Here is a 17,152-nt window from a genome sequence, read left to right as displayed (position 1 = left end):
TTTTTTAGCTCAAAGTACATCAAGTTAATCCAAGCAGTACATATCTTTGATACTGAGGACACAGAAAGTCCAAATCGTTGGCCTAAGTCCCTTAAAGGGAGTCCAGCTCTTAATCTGATCATAACCATTAAAAATTCCTCTTCAGTGGAAATTTTTGAAGTTGGCCCTGGTTTTGACTTGTATAATTCAGAAAAGTGTCTGCTTTCAACTGTAGCTTGTCCTCTCCAATTTGTTTTGAGCTGGGCAGCCTCGTCAAGGAAATCAAAAAGTGCTTTGAATGTGCCATAGTTTGGGAAGCCAGTCCAAAATTGGCACGAATCTGAAGATTGTTGTATTTGGTCCAGTGAAATACATCTCTCTCTGAGTTTATAATTCTCTTCTTCCAACTGTGCAATTTTGGTATAAAGTTCCTGTAATTCATTAAATTCTGCTGGGTGAAGCTCAGCAAATTGTTGCGATTGTGGATCGATCTGACATTTCAGATAATCATGACCCTTCAGTGCACTAGATTCTGGCAAACACTGCCCCCAAATTGCTGCTTCTACTGGTATTTCAAATTTTGCCTCTGGTCTACCCCTTTGTGAATGCTCCTGAAAATTATAGTAGAATAGAAAGGAAAATAAAAGTTAGCCAAAAGGACAATATTATACAGCATTTTTCATCGTCAATTTACCTGCTGGTCAACACAACACGATATGAACGAAATGGGCTTATTACTCTTATGATAAAAATTGAATATTTTTTAGATCGAAGAACACTCTGCTCGCAGGGTAGGGGACTTGTGATATATCCCGGGAATCTGAATGAACACTAACATGTTAATATATAATTTACGGCAAAGATACAACAAGAAATCATTATTACTTGTTGTTGGCATATCAGGAAGCTCCCCAAAAAAATTTCGCTAAGGTATAAAGATGTTAATCGATTATAAACAAACTTAAACCTTCTTGTAATAAAAACCTACCATCTTAAGCTTTCGTTTTACTTTTGGCTTGTGGCCACCTTGTTGATCAATTGGAATGGCGCTTCGGCTTCTTAGTGTGTTTCTTCCTCCATTGCTCTTGTTATGGCTATGGCAAAATACAGAAGGGAAGTAGGAAGCACTGCTCGGGTCCATTGATCGACGACCTCCAACAAAGTGCTCCGAACACAAACGAGTGCTAGCAGTTGGTTTAAGGTGGCTCTCAATAGTTTAGTCAGAACTAAATATGCCCGTCTTTGGTATTCTATCACAGCTATATCAATAACGTAAAGAAAAATCTTTTTGCACAAACGTAAACAAGATTTACCAATGAACAATTTGAGGTCATGGTGACATCAAAATCTGTTTCCATAGCAACGCCATATGAGGTTAAAGATACACTATTTTGGACCTTTCGAGGCTGATAACTCAAAAACAACTTGGTGAAAGTTTTTCGTTTTCACATATTTTTATCCAACTGATAAAATAAACATTTTTGCCAATTTTTAAAAAAATCTGTCAAAGGGTTTCGGAGCTACGTTATTTTTGCATAAATTTAAGGTGGCTCTGAAAATTTCTGACAGAATTTTTTAAAAAGTTGTCAGATCGTTTCTTTTGTCCTTTAAACAAAAATATGTGAAAAACAAAAACTTTTACCGTCTAGTTTTAGAGTAATTAGCCTTAAACGGTCAAAAATATGGTATATTTGACCACTTTTGTAGTTGCCATGGCAACGAATTTTGACGTCACAGTGACTCCAATTTGTTTATTAGTAAAACCTTAACAAGGATGTCCTGAAAGTTATACTTCAACATTACAGGTGTAGCAGCAATAGAATGCCAAAGACGGGAATATCTAAACTATTACGAGCCACCTTAAACTGTTTTCGTCTTATACGAAGCAGCCATATTTTCCGTAACTCTTTCACTTTAGGAATTCGGTAGAACTGTATATTTTCTTTCCGATTCCTCCTATTAGAACAGTTTGGCGCACAACAAAAGTCGTTTTTACCCATGGGAACCTTAGTTGTCCACACAGCCAGCCATCTTGGATTTCTCCTTGCCCCCCAAGGCGCAAAGCATTATGGGGAATTGGAAAATAGAGAATTAAGTCCCCCTAGTTATAGGCCCAACTACCTGGAAACCAAAAAATACATCCGGTTATTAGCCCCTCCTCCCCCCAACCCAGTATAAGCGAAGCCCCCTATGCTGGATGAAAGTACTGAAAAGGGCTAAATGTTACTTTATTTTGACATATTTCCATCAACACTGCCGTGGCTTGATAAACCCTTACGAAGTTGTAAAAGTCCCGGGCTTATAACCCGGAGTTGTATAGATTGTTCGAATCGGGGAATTTTCCCTGAACTCAAGTCCACTCAAGTCGATTCCACCGGAAGGCTATCCTCCCGGATCCTCCCGCCAAAATTACTCGTACCCCTAATTCTTCGCGCGCCTACTATTTTCAAAATGGCGACAACTGACTCTCTTGCAGCTCTTCGATCGCTGTAAGTTTCTAGTCAAAAGAAAAAGTCAAGAGGCGATAATGACAAGAAATCATCATCATCACCATATTCCAAAGACTCTTGAGAACGCTGGAGAGTTTCGGATGTTCATTTATGAGCTGACAGAGTCCAAAATATTCAGCGTAAGCATTCTGTTTGTGATTCTCTTGAACACGGTGATTTTGGTGATTCAAACTGATGAGGGATTTTCCGTCAAGGCAGGTAGGCAGTTGGTCCTTGCTCTCATTAAATTATTTGTCCTTCTTGCCCTATGTTTGTGAGAAGAAATTGTACTTAAGTTTAAGTAGCTTCAGTGCGGTAGTTTAAATTTAACGTTTCAACTGTAGCCCGCCATAATATTCTGTCCACCGTATCAAAACGTTGAAGATTTTTTTTATTTCATCTCACTTGGCAGAAATCTACTGCTTGGTAACTTTAGTTGCTCGCGTATGATGGTCTTTGGAAAATTTTAAATTATTTTTCGATGACAGTATTCCTTTATATCCGATTTAGTTTTACTATTTTTCGCACAACATAATAAACCTGCATAGGTGTTGCACTTCCTAAAATTTATTTTATGTTGGGAGATGGTGGACGTTTTGGTAAAATGGACTCGTTTTTAATTTGTCACCGCTCCAAACACTTTGAACCTGAACTTTAAAGTAAGAACATGTAACTTCAGTTGTTATAAAAATCTAAATAAACACAAAACTTTGAACATTTTGTTGTGCAGAAAGGCATGTCCACAGTAATGAATCTTCATATTCTTATCTTCGAAGCACTGATTGGAAAACACTGAATACTAGGACAAAACGAACCCTACATCCGAAACATGTACCGAGTTTTGTAATTCCATCTTCATTCTTGTGTCGAAATAATCTCTTTCAAAGTGATCTAAACGTACTGTTAACTTGATGAAGGGGGGCAAGGGGGAACTGGGAGAATTGGGGGGGGGGGGGCGCACGATAGGCCAAAGAAAAGAGGGTGGGAAGCGGGATTTCCAATGTGGCGAAAACACCAAGTAAAGTTGAGAAAAATTCCGTTCAATTTTACAATAGGAATATGACAAAAGGTGGGAACCACTGGACGGAAAGGGTGGGAACCAGAAAAAAGTAACAAAAAGAGGGAGGCTCAGACTACCCTCCCCTCCTCCCCACTTGTCCAAGGGGGAGTTTTTCCCATAGGGCGCTTCCCATTTGTGAGAACTGGCCGGCCGGTCCGATTGTTTTGAATGTGAAATGGGCCTTTTCTACGAAATTTTCGCACAGATCCACCTAACAATGTATTACATTGATGTGTTGACTAATTTGACAGGACAAATCTGACTAAGAGAGGAATTCTATTCTAGAATATATAGTCTAATACCGGTCTTGCCACCCTGTTCTGACAAATTGAAAGCGCCCCTACTCGTTTCTTGTTACGAAAACCGGATTAAAAATGAGCCGGCTTATTGAGCAAACTAGACTCCGATACGGCCTGTTGTTTTGCTTAGCTTACACGTACCTTGGCGTAAATCTTGCTTTGTTATCTCTGGTTTGATTCAGCTCGGCGATATTTTAATCATTTACATTTGTTTCTGCATTACAGGATGGTACCTATCAGCCCTTGACAGCGTCTTCCTCGCGATATACTTCATGGAAATAGTTTTAAAACTATACGCTCTTCGCTCATATTTCTTCAAGACTGGATGGAACATCATGGGTAGAAAAACATTTATAAGTATTTTCTAATGTTGCCGACAATAAATAATCTGAACTGAGCTAAACCAAAAACTGGCTTTTTAGGGGAGTGGTGCTCAATTTTTAGAGGGATGGACCCGTTAGGTCGACCGAATTAAAGGGACTATGTCACGGATTTTAACAGAATTTTGAACAGCCCAAATTTATATTTGTGTTGTAGGAAGCCTAGCAAAACGGTCTGCTTTTATTAACAATTGTTATTTTAGAGTACTAAAACTGTTTAAAAGCGCGTTTGGCTAAGGATGGCAAGGATGGAAAAGGATTGCAGTTTGAAAGCATTGGCCAATTTTTTCAACTTGTTGGGTGCGCCTTCAAAAAAATCGATATTTATAGCCGATTTTTGATTTCTATCCCCAAATGAAAGTTGAATCTTCTGTTAAATGTTCAAAGACAATTTTTTCCATGGGTAAAGTTGGCTACCACTTGTTTCAGAACACTTAAGGCCAAAAAATCTGCGAAATCCCCGTGACATTGTCCCTTTAAGGAATGGATTCTTTTCTTTTATTTCTTTTATTTTATTCACATTTAGAGACAGGAATAGCATAGCATTGTATGCTATTCCTGTCTCTAATGCTGGATTTCCACTGACACGTAATTTTTACGTGCGTATAAAAATTTAGAGACAATGTATGAACGACTTGCGTAAACGTGTACGCAAGTCGTTCATACATTGTCTTTAAATTTTTTTCACGCACGTAAACGCACGTAAAAAATTACCCGTCAGTGGAAATCCACCTTAAGATTATTGTCGCTTGTTCCCAGACTTATTCATCGTTCTTTTCACCATGGTGGACTTTCTGCTACCACTGATCGTGCAGAACGTTGGCTCATTTGATGTGGCTGCCATCTTCAGGTTACTGCGCATGTTCAGAGCTATCAGAGCGCTGAGGGCATTGCGGGTATTGCGGACTATCAGGTAAAGGAGGGGTGGGTAGGCTGGCTTAGAGGAATTTGGATTCTTGTGTTTTGTCCCCAAGAAGAAAACTTGAACGTTGAAAACTTAACGACGCCATGGTAGGTGGACCTTCACCTTTGCGTTCTCTCAAGGGAACCCACTTCGTGTCTTCCAGTTCTTCGTGGTCATTAAAGAACTGACCAGAACTAGAGAGAACGACCTGGAGCTGGGCTGCAGCTTAAAAACATTCTACAAAATTTATTGGCTGAGCAAAAATACATGACCAAATCTAAACTACACTTCGACACACTGAGATTTCTGAACATTATCGACCACGGTCTAATAAAAACTCAAGCCAGAATTGAATTCGGCTTCTGTTTGATTGAAATGTGACCGTTGAGGTTGACGAGTTTTGCAATCCATCCGTTTCCAGCTTCTACTATCCTGGTTGATTTTTATTGATTTGCAGTCTTACTTGCGCATGTGAGTCGGCAAAGATAAATTAAATAACCGAAAACAATATAGTCTCTCCCTCGATCGATTCCTTCGGCATGTGACATTGCACAAAATCATTCGACTCGAAACAACAACAACACAAAGAATGTACACAATTACTTTCAGAAGTGACGCTAACAGCGCCCAAAGATCAGTGTGGTTTTTGTTTCTTGCAGATTTCTTAAGAACCTACAAGTCATTATGACAACGATCCTGAAATCCTTTAGAGCACTGAGTACAATAGTCATGCTGCAGGGACTGTTCCTTTGTATCCTTTATATATTAAACTAATAAAATAAACTGCCATAATAAATCTTTTGTGCTTAATTTACTGAGTTCTATCACTTTGCGAGGATAAGCTTAAGTCAGATCGGTGTCACACTATTTTTTGACGATCTTCGCGAACTTAATTTTCTTCCACGAGAGAAACGTCAGGGATTTGACTGGAACAGTTCCACACTGATGGCGTACGTCCACGAAGATTCGTGTAGTACCTCGTTTCCCGGGCTTTTCCCTTGGTAAGGGAAAAGCCCTGGGAACGAGAGTTGTGTGACTAGTATAGCTTGTCACGCGCAACTAACAACCAATCAGGACACTACACGATCTCTGAAGAGCTCCTCATGACTATGGAATATTTTGGGCGGGAAGAATTGAGCGCGCAAAAGAAAAGGTCTATTCCTTACCTGGTTACCTAAAAGTATCGCGCATGTAGCAGTTGATCATTTCTTAACGATACGTTCTGCAGATATGTTTGCGGTGATAGGTCGCGGGTTATTTTATGAGGTAGCTCCTGCTAGGTTTGGCACACTTGGAAAGGCGTTCTTTACCCTATTCCAACTCATCACACTGGACGACTGGTTCTACATGTACAGTGATGTTGTGGCTAAAAACCCAGGTCAGAACCCCTTTTTGTTTGGATTTGTTTTTGTTCTCGTACAGAAGTCAGGCATATTACAATAAACATAAATACTAGATACTAACAAGGAGAACCTAGCACAAAGGAATTAGTTCTTGAAATGAGTTTTCAGTAGGCAAGTGAAAAACTTTTGCTGACTTTGAAGCTCAGACTGAAAAATGTAAAAATTTACTGGCGTAGCAAATTTTGAAAAGTGACGTTAACCACTGGTCGGCCAGCTAGTTCTAGGCTCATGATCGCTCATTAATCTCCACTCTTGGAGCGGGATGACATATATACAACGTTTGATACTTTTGGCATCAGGTTTATTAATGCAGCCTATCCATTCTAATTTGCAATAATAAGCGATTGGAGGCGACTGAATTCACGCACAACCTTTCTCTTGTGTAGCACCTTGCGTTTCTCTCTCACTATTTCACTTGTTACTCAACCTGGATCTCAGGTTCTTTTTCTTTCTTTCTCCTTATTCTCCTCAATGACAAGGAATGAAAAGGAGAGAAAGATCCTGGGATCCAGGTTGCGTTTTGCTCTGTTAAATTTGTGACGTCAAGATTTTAGCAAGATTAGGAAGTTTGGTGGTTAATTAGATTGCTATCTATTTACAAAATAGATCAAGCAATCAGGAAAATATTATAATCCTTATCTTTTCTTTTCCGTGCAGGTTACAGTTACATCATATTGTACCTCATTGTATACATTGTGCTTGAAAACTTTATCTTCATGAAGTAAGGAGCTGAGATGTCTTTTGTTAAATTAACAATATTAGTTATTGCATTGCCAAAATAAACACAACCTTATGCCATAATTCAATACGATAAACTTGAATTTCTCTCTTCAGGGGAACTCATGCATTTGGGCGCTTAGAGAAAAGGAGTTTTCGTTCTCCTAACTTTGAACAGACCCTTTCGGGGGTAACAAAAAAGCGATTTGAAAGAACGGGGGGAATTGAACCAACCAAGCCGCGAACCTAAAAAAAAAAACTCTGGAAAATTAATCGAAACATACGATATAAAATTCACCCGCAAAGTGCTAGAACAATATATACGATCTACTAGTTCGTTTTCTGAGAAATTGAAATGGAAATGGAGGGAATTTAATAAAACAAGCAACATTACAGATGACTCAATTACAAAACACCCTAAATTTTTTTAAGCCCGTCGTTTAACTAGAACTACCCTTGTTTGTTTTCTTTCTTATCAAACTAATATTTTGAGGCTTGCATGGATTTAGAGATGACTGTCCTCATAATTTAAGATGACTTTTCATTCATATATGTAATGCATTAGATATCCCACTGCCTGTAGACGATGTGACCATGTATGCCCATTTGATTCTTCTTTGTCAGTTTGTTCGTGGCTGTTCTGGTGGATAACTTCCAGAGAACAATTACAGCAGTAGAAGTTAAGCCTCACAAGAAACACAGCGGACTTCAGTTTAAGAGCGTCTTTGACGAGGTTAGATGGGAACAATCAACATAAGCCAGCTTTGCCAAGACCGGTTTGCTTGCAATTAATCCGCTCTGTTTAGTGTGGTCACTCACAAGAGTGACGAGATGGGAGGAAGCCGAAATTCAGACTACGCCTGCCTCTTTTGGATCGAATAGGCCTTATCACGGTTTTCGACGCCATTTTGACGAGTAGGCAAAGCGGGTAGAAATTACAGTGTTTGTATGGGAATCCGACGGCAAATATCTTCAACAAAAATTGAATTCTGGACAACTTATGATTTGCAAAGTTAAGATGCTTGGCAAAAGTTTATTCGCTAAGTTTGAAGGTTGTCGCTGGGCTAGAAAGCGTCCAGTAACATTTTAATTTTGTCCATACATTTGTCTATAATTTTTCCCGCGAACCGCGTAAATCATGCGGAAAAAAATGTAGACAAATGTATGGGAAATTAAAAACGTCACTGAACGCTTTCTAGCCCAGGTACATTCATGAGTTGTCCAGAATTTAATTTTTTTCCCCCAGGGACCTCCTCTCTTGCCGTCGGATTCCCAAACACTGTAATCTCACCTGCTTTTCCTACTCGTAAAAATGCGTCGAAAACCGTGATAAGGCCTATTGTTATTCCGTTCATTACCTCATGTATTTCCTAAGAGAAGAAAAGTTTGCTTCAGGCTTATTGTCTATTTGTTGTCGGGTTTGTTTGTGCAGTAATACACTATATCCGGTGTTCGTTAGAATACAGGAGGCTTAATGTGAAATTCATCTTCTGCTGTTTTTCATTTTATCAGGTAAAGCTCGAAGATGGAAGTGCGTACTCGTTTTCAGACGAGTCTGACGAATTTGAAGGTAACTTTTCCCTTAACTTTCAGTAGTTTAGAATTCGAAAGCAACAATGTTACTTTATTCGGAAACAACTTTTTCAGCCTTTCAGCTTACTCTGACAACGGTAGCCCTGAGATTACCATAGTTAACAAGGAAATTGAACTCTTCAAGTACACTTTGGAGAAGATTCTTTTTTGTTTACTAACTGACACGTTCTTTGCTGTGGCTAGATTTTTTAAAAGCCCTTTCCAATATTAATTTCCCCATATGTTAGTTTTGAGTTCGACTTGAAGCAAGCCCCCCCAACCGTCTATGTTGTAGCCCAGGTAGCTAGACCTCCCTTTTCGGGTGCCCATTATATTTTCAACCCTCCACGAGAGTTCGACATCTTAACTGTTCGAACGAAAAAAAGACAACACTGATAATGTAGCGCTATGTAACATAACACCATTCTCTAGAGTAGAAACACAACTCACAATCGAAAGGTCATCTTTTCCAAATTCGCTACGGCGGTTTATTTAAATTTATTTACTTCCATTTGATAATCAGCTAAGTGTTTCACTTATGGTTAGTGCGCTGGACTCCGGACCGAGAGGCCCAGGTTCGAGTCCTGGCCGGGTCACTCCGTGGTGTTCTTGGGCAAGACACTAAAATCTTATAGTGTCTCTCTCCACCAAGGTGTATAAATGGTTACTGGCGAATTTAATAGCAAGGGTAACCCTGCGATGGCCTAGCAACCCATCATGCAGGGGGGAGTAGAAACACTCCTAGTCGCTTCATGCTACGGAAACCGGGATAAGATCTGGCCGGATGGACAACTAGGCTTGTATGCAGACTAGGTGCTTCACTTGTTCGCTGACGCAGCACAACAAATTCTTCAGAAACTATAATAACTCGAAAGCCGACTGCATTTATAACTGGAGTGCGATGGAGAGCCACACCACAAGCATGAAATTAAACGTCTGAACTGAATTGAAAAGCTTTCTCGAGAAGGGTGTAAAACGAGTACGCGAAGAGAGACGCCTGCTTCTTCAAGCCATCTTCTTGGCTCTTTACGTCTAGAAAGACGGTCTTTAATAGCAGTTTCAGGTCAGTTAGCTTCTTCTTGCATTGCAGCGTCTCTGATGGCTAATACTGCCGATGTTTAAACGGCAGGGCCGGCTGCAATAATGGCAAATAAAGGCGTCTGAAACGGTGATTAAGCTATATTATTTTTAGATATGCACGTTGTTTCTTCTCCTTTTTACAGTGGATGATGATGAAGAAGAAACAGAAATCAGGATTGTCAAAAGAGTAGAGGATTATTACCCTGAAAACAAATTCTCCGACAGGTAAGAAAAATAAGGTCGCAAATGTGTTTCTTTGTTTCTTGAAAATAACCGTAAAAGCTCTAAGTCCCCCCCCCCCCGTTTGGAAGTTCAATTTGCTTAATACCCCCCCCCCCCAACCCGCTGCTTCCCCTCCGTTCCCTAGATGGTAAATCATGACAATTTATAAACAAGGAAACGAGGCAACTTTACTCCTTTTAAGGTATTCATCCCGCACATCTACTTATCATCGCTGATATTTTGTGAAAATGTTTTATAAACAACGCTAAAACTTTTAAAAGTCCACTTTATTTCTTTTATATGTACCCTAACTGATACCCCCCCCCCCCGCCCACCACCCCCCCCCCCCCCCCCCCCCAAATTTTTTTTTTTTTTTTTTTTTTAAAATTATCTCTACCAACACCCCCGCGGCTCTTAATTTTTTTTATTCCTCTTATTCCCCCCCCCAAAACCCCCCCCCCTTATACCCCACCCAAAACCCCTTATGAGGTTGTATAAGCCCAGGGCTTATAACCGGAATTTTACGGTATGCGATTTGAAATAAACCCCCTCCCCCGTCTCTAATACAACCCCGCTCTAATAAGCCTTCCCCCCCCCCTCAAAAGGTCTTAAAAAGCCGGAAATGGGGGGGGGGGGGGGGGTGGGGGAAGTGCACCATAATGTATGGCATGTACGCAAGAATGCATCTCACTTGCACTACCTTGCAGGGAACGAACAATGATCAACGAATACTTCACACTGCTCGCCTCTTTGGAGTACAACATGCAGGAGATGTACCGAGTACAAAAACTGGCCAATGATCTTGTGGACATTACAGTCACGGTAATGTCTCTGCTTTTTATCGATTCTATAGGCTATGATGCTATTATATCAAGTCTCCAGCCATGATTTTTTTAAAAAAAAACACCAAAACGCTATATTAACACAAAATGGAAAAGCATTGCATAAGCTTTATAACGCGCGCCTTCACCGGATGGCCAGATTACCGCATTAAATGTGCGCCCTGATGGGATAGATTAGTATCTAAGTCATATCATTAAGTAGTATCATTAAAAAAAAATCCTGCCAATCATATCAACAGTGGGCCCCGCCTATTTTCCAGTCAATTTGTGATAATAAAAACATTTTTTTTTTTCACTTATAGCTCCCGTGTTCTACGAACTCAACCACACCTTGTTGACTACGTGCTCGTCGAAAACTTGTTTGCCGAGTTCATAAAGTGATTGTAAAGTAACACAGTATGAAACTGTCTTTTTGTTTCTTTTGTATCCGCTAGATACCAGACGTGCCAGAGGAGTTAATCTGATAAACAGAGGGAAAGAAATCACAAGACCTAACAACTTTTGCTTGGATGCTTAGAGACTGTCTGACCATTGCTTTTAAAGGGAATAAGAACATTTCTCTATTTATATGCCAGTTCTGGTTATTTGCTGATTTGTACGGTGCTGGAACTGAAGACCGTGCTCTTGTCATCGGCACTTCTGAACGAGAATTTTCAATCTACTTGTATTTCGGATACTGAAGGAAAAATATTTTCCTCTTGTTTCACGCCAAAAAAGGTTTGAATACCAAACAACAACTGAGCAATGAATGTTGTCATTTAATTTTATTTACAACTAATTCAAAAATCTCCTTCTTCATTCTTTGGCTGACATAATGCATTAATAATTACAGACCTTCACTTTGAAATGCTGCATTTCTGGTACGTAACAATGCAAATAATTGCCCACATTCTATTTCCACGCAACCCGCGGGACGGAGCGATGAAATTTTCTATCGAATTATCTCTGCAGACAAAACACGTTTCTACTATCTCTTCCTCTTCGCACCTCGTCCTTTCGATTTGAATTTGTTTCTGGGATTTGAATTTGCTTCTCTGTGCGGTCCTTTCCTTCCACCTCGTCCACGACCCCAGTCTCCCCTCTTTTGATTCCAGTTTTTTCCCGCCTTTTTCTCTTCCCAACTCAGTTGCTTGTCGCTGGCGCCCTCCCTCTTGACGTCATAACTCCCACCACGTGAAGCCTTGGAGTTCTCTAACAGATGAGCGAACTGAAAATTTCAAGGGAAGCAAATTAGATTAACGGAGAGCAATTGAGAACTGAACATAGTTTTTCAACCAAACTTTGCCCACTGGTTGATTACCTTGAGGGCGACTTAAATTTTGAAATAAAAATAGTGGGATCCGCATATTCGTCTAGGACACAATTCCTTAATAATTCTCCTGCGAGTACTGGCAAAGTACACGCTTTCAGCGTTAATTTTTTTTCAAACGTAGGATTGAAACGTAGGATTAGAATTGATCTGTTTTCATTTTACAGAAAGAACTTGATCGCTACACCCAAAATTTGAGAAAAAATTGACAGATCACCATACAATACAATGCAATACAGGGTATGCTCTTCATCTTTCAGTTGTGTTTTCTTTTTTTTTCCCCTCATTTTGTCGATGTGGTGAATGTGGCCCCCCAAAAGCGAGAAAATGCGTTGCTAAGAAACATATCAGTTGCCCTGGAAGCAGATTTGCCGTCTCCCCCGAGCCATCTTTTTCCCGAGCGCTTATATGAGAAAAGTTGTCCCTGCCAACCGAGTAAACACTTAGCCTTTCCGGTTTCTTGCATACCCTGTATGTCTTTACTCAAACCGTTTACATAGAAAAACCGTTTACAGCCGTTAAGAAATTTTGATTTTTATTGGTTGCACAATGGGGTAGCTAAAGAAACACATGTTAAAAAGTAAAATGCAATGCCTGTTTCTTACTTCTTCAGCGGAAGCAAACATCGATGATACATCGTCACCTCTGAAGAGAACAACGAGAATACATAAAAGCATGTTAAACAAAAATAAAACGATTTTATTTACAGAATTACAAGATAGAAACCATATACATGCATCTTACCCTTCAATATGTTTTTTCTTGGATTTCTTTTTCTTACTTGGGCTTTCTTCGTCTTCGGAAAATTCATCAGAGCTCAGGTTTTCGAGCAAAGCCTAGAAAAGACAACCAAAGCATTACGCAAAATGTAAGACAACCGTTCAAAATCAACTACTTTCCTGCCGTTTCCTGTGACTCGTCACACAACACATCTCCAACGTTGCGTGACAAGCCAACCAGACTTAGAATCGTACAAACTTAATTTTCAAACATACAAAATAAAGGTTCCATACCTTTTCATAATCTTTTTCTGTTGGTTTTCTTTTCTTGCCTTGTGAATTAACTGGGTCCTCTGAAAACGGGAAAACAATGCAAATGAAATTTTCACGGTAAAAGTTTCACAAATATAAATAATAACTGAATGTGATACTGACAAATACGTTTTACGAACCCGTGTCTTCTTCCTCACTGGATGAAAATCCCATCGCCTCATAATCAAATTCTGGAAACAACAACAAAAAGCAAATGAAGACAAGCAAAATAAACAATTGTGGGAGATGAAACTGAAAAGAGTCAAGGCCGTCAACAATCGACCTTAAGTAAAGTTAAGGTCTGCGTTCGAGCTTAGTGACCCATCAGGCCAGCAATTATCTGAACTACCCCCTGGATGGGATGCTAGTCCATCGCAGGGTTAGCGCACAGCATATAATTGGTCAGTACCTATTTATTCAACTGTGTGGAGAGAGGTACTATGAGGGTAAAGTGTCTTGTCTAAGAACACAAAAGGGTGATCCCGGCCAGGGGCCCGTTTCTCGAAGGTCTCGAAATGTTCTTACACCCGGAAGCCAGAGAAAAATCTCAAACCTTACTATTTCAGAGCTGTTTTATTCCATGATATCTTAAATATGAGCAGAGATTCCCTTCATACAAAGTTTCAGGACAATGCACTTCTCTGTTTTTAAGATTTGGCCCCAAAACCCGGGGCTTTCGAAAAGCGGGCCCCAGGGCTCGAACACAGGCCACCTGATTTAGAGCCCAGAGCGCAACCTCGTTTCCAGGGACTCTCTCTCCCCGCCCCCAAGAGCGAAAGCTCGTGGGAGCGGGGAGAGAGGTCACTGCACCTTCCTTAAAGTGCCTATGAAGTAAAAAATAATTTTGCTCAATTTGCTTGTTTATGTCTTAGTAAGCAGGAATATGCGTGTTTAAGAGATCAAAAGCGCTTTTTTCTAGTATTTTTTGAGCCTCGAAGTTTGGATTTCGCAATTCGAAGTGGGTCATTATCGCGCGCGGCCAAACGCTCGGGTTTCACCGGAAATGACGTACTTAGTGGTTCTAAAGACACCAGGATTATGGCGTAAAGAGAGCAAAGAGGGCTGCTGCTGGATCTAGTATTCTAATAACGTGAGATCTTGCAAAATCTTGAACAAATGTTACGGCTGCCTTCGCCGGAATTATTGGCCGATAAACACACTGTAATCAGGATTCATCGTATCCGGATAAAGACGGTTGAAAACCCGTAGGGCTAACGTACCATAAAGAGCAACAACTGCAGTTCTGTTTATTCTTGAAGAGGAAATTTGTTGGTTGTGTTTGTCTAAAAGTGCTAATCTTGGGTTTGAAGAAGTGTTATCTTGCCGTGTTGCCAAGTTAAATTATGTCACTCAGTTTATACTCTTAGTGCTGTCACGCTTCGGAGAAATATGTCAGTCCACTGTACTTTCCCACACAAGAACACAATCAAAATGAAAGCGAGCAACTCATCGCTACTTGTATTAAAATCACCAAATCGTGATATAATAACGAATAACCACCGGGAGAGTGAGTAACCCCGGCGCGACAAGCAGCGCTCGTGGCAATTCCGAAGCACATTGCGACACTGCGAAACCAGTCACAAAATCAAAGTCCGTCGATGTATGTGCTTTTGGAAACCAACAATTCTAGTTATTCATTTTTTATAGGGAATTTCTCATTTGAATTGCTTCGCCGAACTTCGATCGTCTTCGTCGACCAGCGAATTGTGTGAAAGAGCGCTTGATCGGCTTGCGGCGGTTGGACAGGTCCAACTAACTACTTCAGTCCATTTAGTGTGACGATCTTTCGTTGTGCGATTCTTTTCTGCAAGAAACACGCTCTGCCAAGTCCGCAGATGGAAACATATCGATCTTTTCGGACAAGATTTCGATTTATCAACGAAAAAGCAGCAACAATCTCAGCTGAAGTAGTGAACTTCACTGTGTATCAACAAAATCTAAGTGTAAACTGATCCGTGGAACCACTAACTACGTCATCCGAGCCAAATTCGTGTCCAGTCTCCGGACCCACTGTTTTGTCTTACCGAGGGCACTTTAGGCGGCAAAAAGTCCGATTTCTCTCTCTTAAACATTATCCCTTTTTTAGCTTTTCGGAAAGTAGACATAATAAGCTACCCAAAAAAGCAAATTTTTTTTTTTACTTCATAGGCACTTTAAAAGTACTGTATAGGTTCCTGCAGAGCGAATTATATTCCAAGCCTAACTATAATGAGTGGATGAATTATGATAAATAAAATGAACTTAACGACTACATGGTTGTAAGCTTATAAACTAAGTTTGTACCTTCCTCCGATAAATCTTGCTCTTTCTCCGCCATGTCGTCGTCTTCACTGCCACTCTCCTCCTCGCTTTGTTCTTCATCGTCACCTTCGTCCTCTTCGTCACTGGCGGTAGTTTTATTTTTATTTACGCTTGGCTTTTTAGAGTTCTTTAACACGCTGGACAATAAAGAATAAAAATGTTTCACTGACTACTCTACTTTTACTGGTACCTTTTAAAGCGGTGAAATGCAAAAAAGGATCAAACACTACTTCCGGGTTCCTTTGCTTAGAAGTTTGTAAGAGTTAGAAGCGAAGATGTGCAAAACGTTTATATGAACCCTTTAAAAAAAGGCAGTTACAAACCAACTTATGACCTGATAAAGAAGGTGGATGGCAAATTATTTTACTATTATTTTTATTGAAGGCATACAAAACTTAACTTTTTAGTTAGTAACTGTCTTGAGACGTTCGTTAGCGGCAGTTTTGGCGGGAACTGCACGCGCGTAGCGAGTTTGGCTGACGTAAGTTACTACCCAATCACGGTCAGAATCCATCGAGCCAACCTTTTCTTTTTCTATAAGATTACAACATGACGTATTCCAATGGCCTCATGTCGACGTGACGAGTTTTGACTGGGCAAGAAGAATAAGGGTTCTCACTAATCAACAGAGATCAAAAAAAAAAAAAAAAGCCGAGTTTCATTAAGATTTCATGTGAACGGAACTTACCTTGCGAAGTCGAACTCCACACTGGAACGCTCGTCTTGAATGTTGTCTGTCAAAATAGCCGATAAACAAATGTTAAAAAAAGAAACGTAAATACAATAACAAAGAAACTCCGAAGCAAAGAAGCCAAAAAAAAAAGAAAAACATACCGAAATTTGCTGCATTTTCTGACGTTTCATCGTCAGAATCCTTAGTTTTCTTTTTCCGTTTATTTTCTTTTTCTGCCTTCTGTTTAAAATACCTGAGAAATGAAATGAAAATTATTTCCCAGGCTCCCCTTCTCTTCCTCCCTTGACAGAGAAAGAGAGAGGAATGTCCCGAATTCAACCGCGGTCAAACGCTAGAAACCACTACAGTCACCAGCCTAGTACCCAGGCGTTCCCTTCCCGCTTATCGATTTGGCGCGAAATTCGTGACGTCACCGAATGACACTGAGCGGGACGCCAACCCGTTCCCAGGCCCTTACGTGGACCTCGCGCTCGCCCGAGAGAGGAGGAGAACGTCTAGGGACTAGGCTGTACAGTCACATAACTAAATACCTATGAAAGAAAAGTTCGTCTTCTCGGATGTCCTCTTCTTTCTTCACAAGGAATGCTTTAGTATTTACTGCAAAAAAATAAATGTGAAGTCAAGATGAGTCTTTTCGCCTGTTGCCACTCAAACAAACGTTAAAATTCGACCCCAAAATAGTCGCGTTTGGACTGGAACTAGTTTCTTCCCGCCTTTTCGTTCGCTCTTACCAGGCTCCTCGGCCAGCCTGCTTGATGACGTTTTCGGCTGCATCAGTGAACCTCCGTGATCTAATGAAACAGAAACAAGTTATACCGGTTAAAACAAGGTTGAACTAGTTATAACGACCAAATATCTGTTAGCTTTGTA

The 17,152-nt window shown here is 40.3% G+C and overlaps 3 protein-coding genes across 3 annotated transcripts in view; 1 reads left to right on the top strand and 2 right to left on the bottom strand.

The window, feature by feature from the left end:
- LOC144637143 (uncharacterized) overlaps positions 1-1,120 on the bottom strand; it is a 1,706-nt gene extending 586 nt beyond the window's left edge. Inside the window, exons 1-2 of the mRNA XM_078496286.1 lie at positions 968-1,120; positions 1-590 (exon numbers count right to left, since the gene is read on the bottom strand). The exon at positions 1-590 is cut by the window's left edge and continues 586 nt beyond it. Of these exons, the coding sequence (XP_078352412.1) occupies positions 1-590; positions 968-1,120 (743 nt within the window). The remainder of the gene's footprint in view (positions 591-967) is intronic.
- A 1,311-nt stretch (positions 1,121-2,431) lies between these two features.
- Positions 2,432-11,623, top strand: LOC144636049 (cation channel sperm-associated protein 1-like). The gene is made up of 11 exons (XM_078495191.1): positions 2,432-2,687; positions 4,053-4,166; positions 4,967-5,120; positions 5,771-5,862; positions 6,340-6,489; positions 7,172-7,235; positions 7,856-7,964; positions 8,744-8,801; positions 10,027-10,108; positions 10,813-10,927; positions 11,382-11,623. The coding sequence occupies exons 1-11, from the start codon at positions 2,507-2,509 to the stop codon at positions 11,409-11,411; spliced, it is 1,149 nt and encodes a 382-aa protein (XP_078351317.1). The 5' UTR covers positions 2,432-2,506; the 3' UTR covers positions 11,412-11,623.
- A 92-nt stretch (positions 11,624-11,715) lies between these two features.
- Positions 11,716-17,152, bottom strand: part of LOC144636019 (CCAAT/enhancer-binding protein zeta-like) — a 33,823-nt gene continuing 28,386 nt past the window's right edge. The window contains exons 25-34 of the mRNA XM_078495157.1: positions 17,014-17,073; positions 16,813-16,879; positions 16,423-16,514; positions 16,277-16,322; positions 15,571-15,725; positions 13,428-13,478; positions 13,270-13,328; positions 13,001-13,092; positions 12,862-12,901; positions 11,716-12,154 (exon numbers count right to left, since the gene is read on the bottom strand). Of these exons, the coding sequence (XP_078351283.1) occupies positions 11,915-12,154; positions 12,862-12,901; positions 13,001-13,092; positions 13,270-13,328; positions 13,428-13,478; positions 15,571-15,725; positions 16,277-16,322; positions 16,423-16,514; positions 16,813-16,879; positions 17,014-17,073 (902 nt within the window). The 3' untranslated portion in view covers positions 11,716-11,914. The remainder of the gene's footprint in view (positions 12,155-12,861; positions 12,902-13,000; positions 13,093-13,269; positions 13,329-13,427; positions 13,479-15,570; positions 15,726-16,276; positions 16,323-16,422; positions 16,515-16,812; positions 16,880-17,013; positions 17,074-17,152) is intronic.

The sequence above is a fragment of the Oculina patagonica genome, chromosome 13 (assembly GCF_052425735.1).
Source record: "Oculina patagonica isolate OP01 chromosome 13, crgOcupat, whole genome shotgun sequence".
Taxonomy (NCBI): domain Eukaryota; kingdom Metazoa; phylum Cnidaria; class Anthozoa; order Scleractinia; family Oculinidae; genus Oculina; species Oculina patagonica.
The sequence above is the reverse complement of the archived record's forward strand: the minus strand, read 5'-3'. Positions and strand labels throughout refer to the sequence as shown.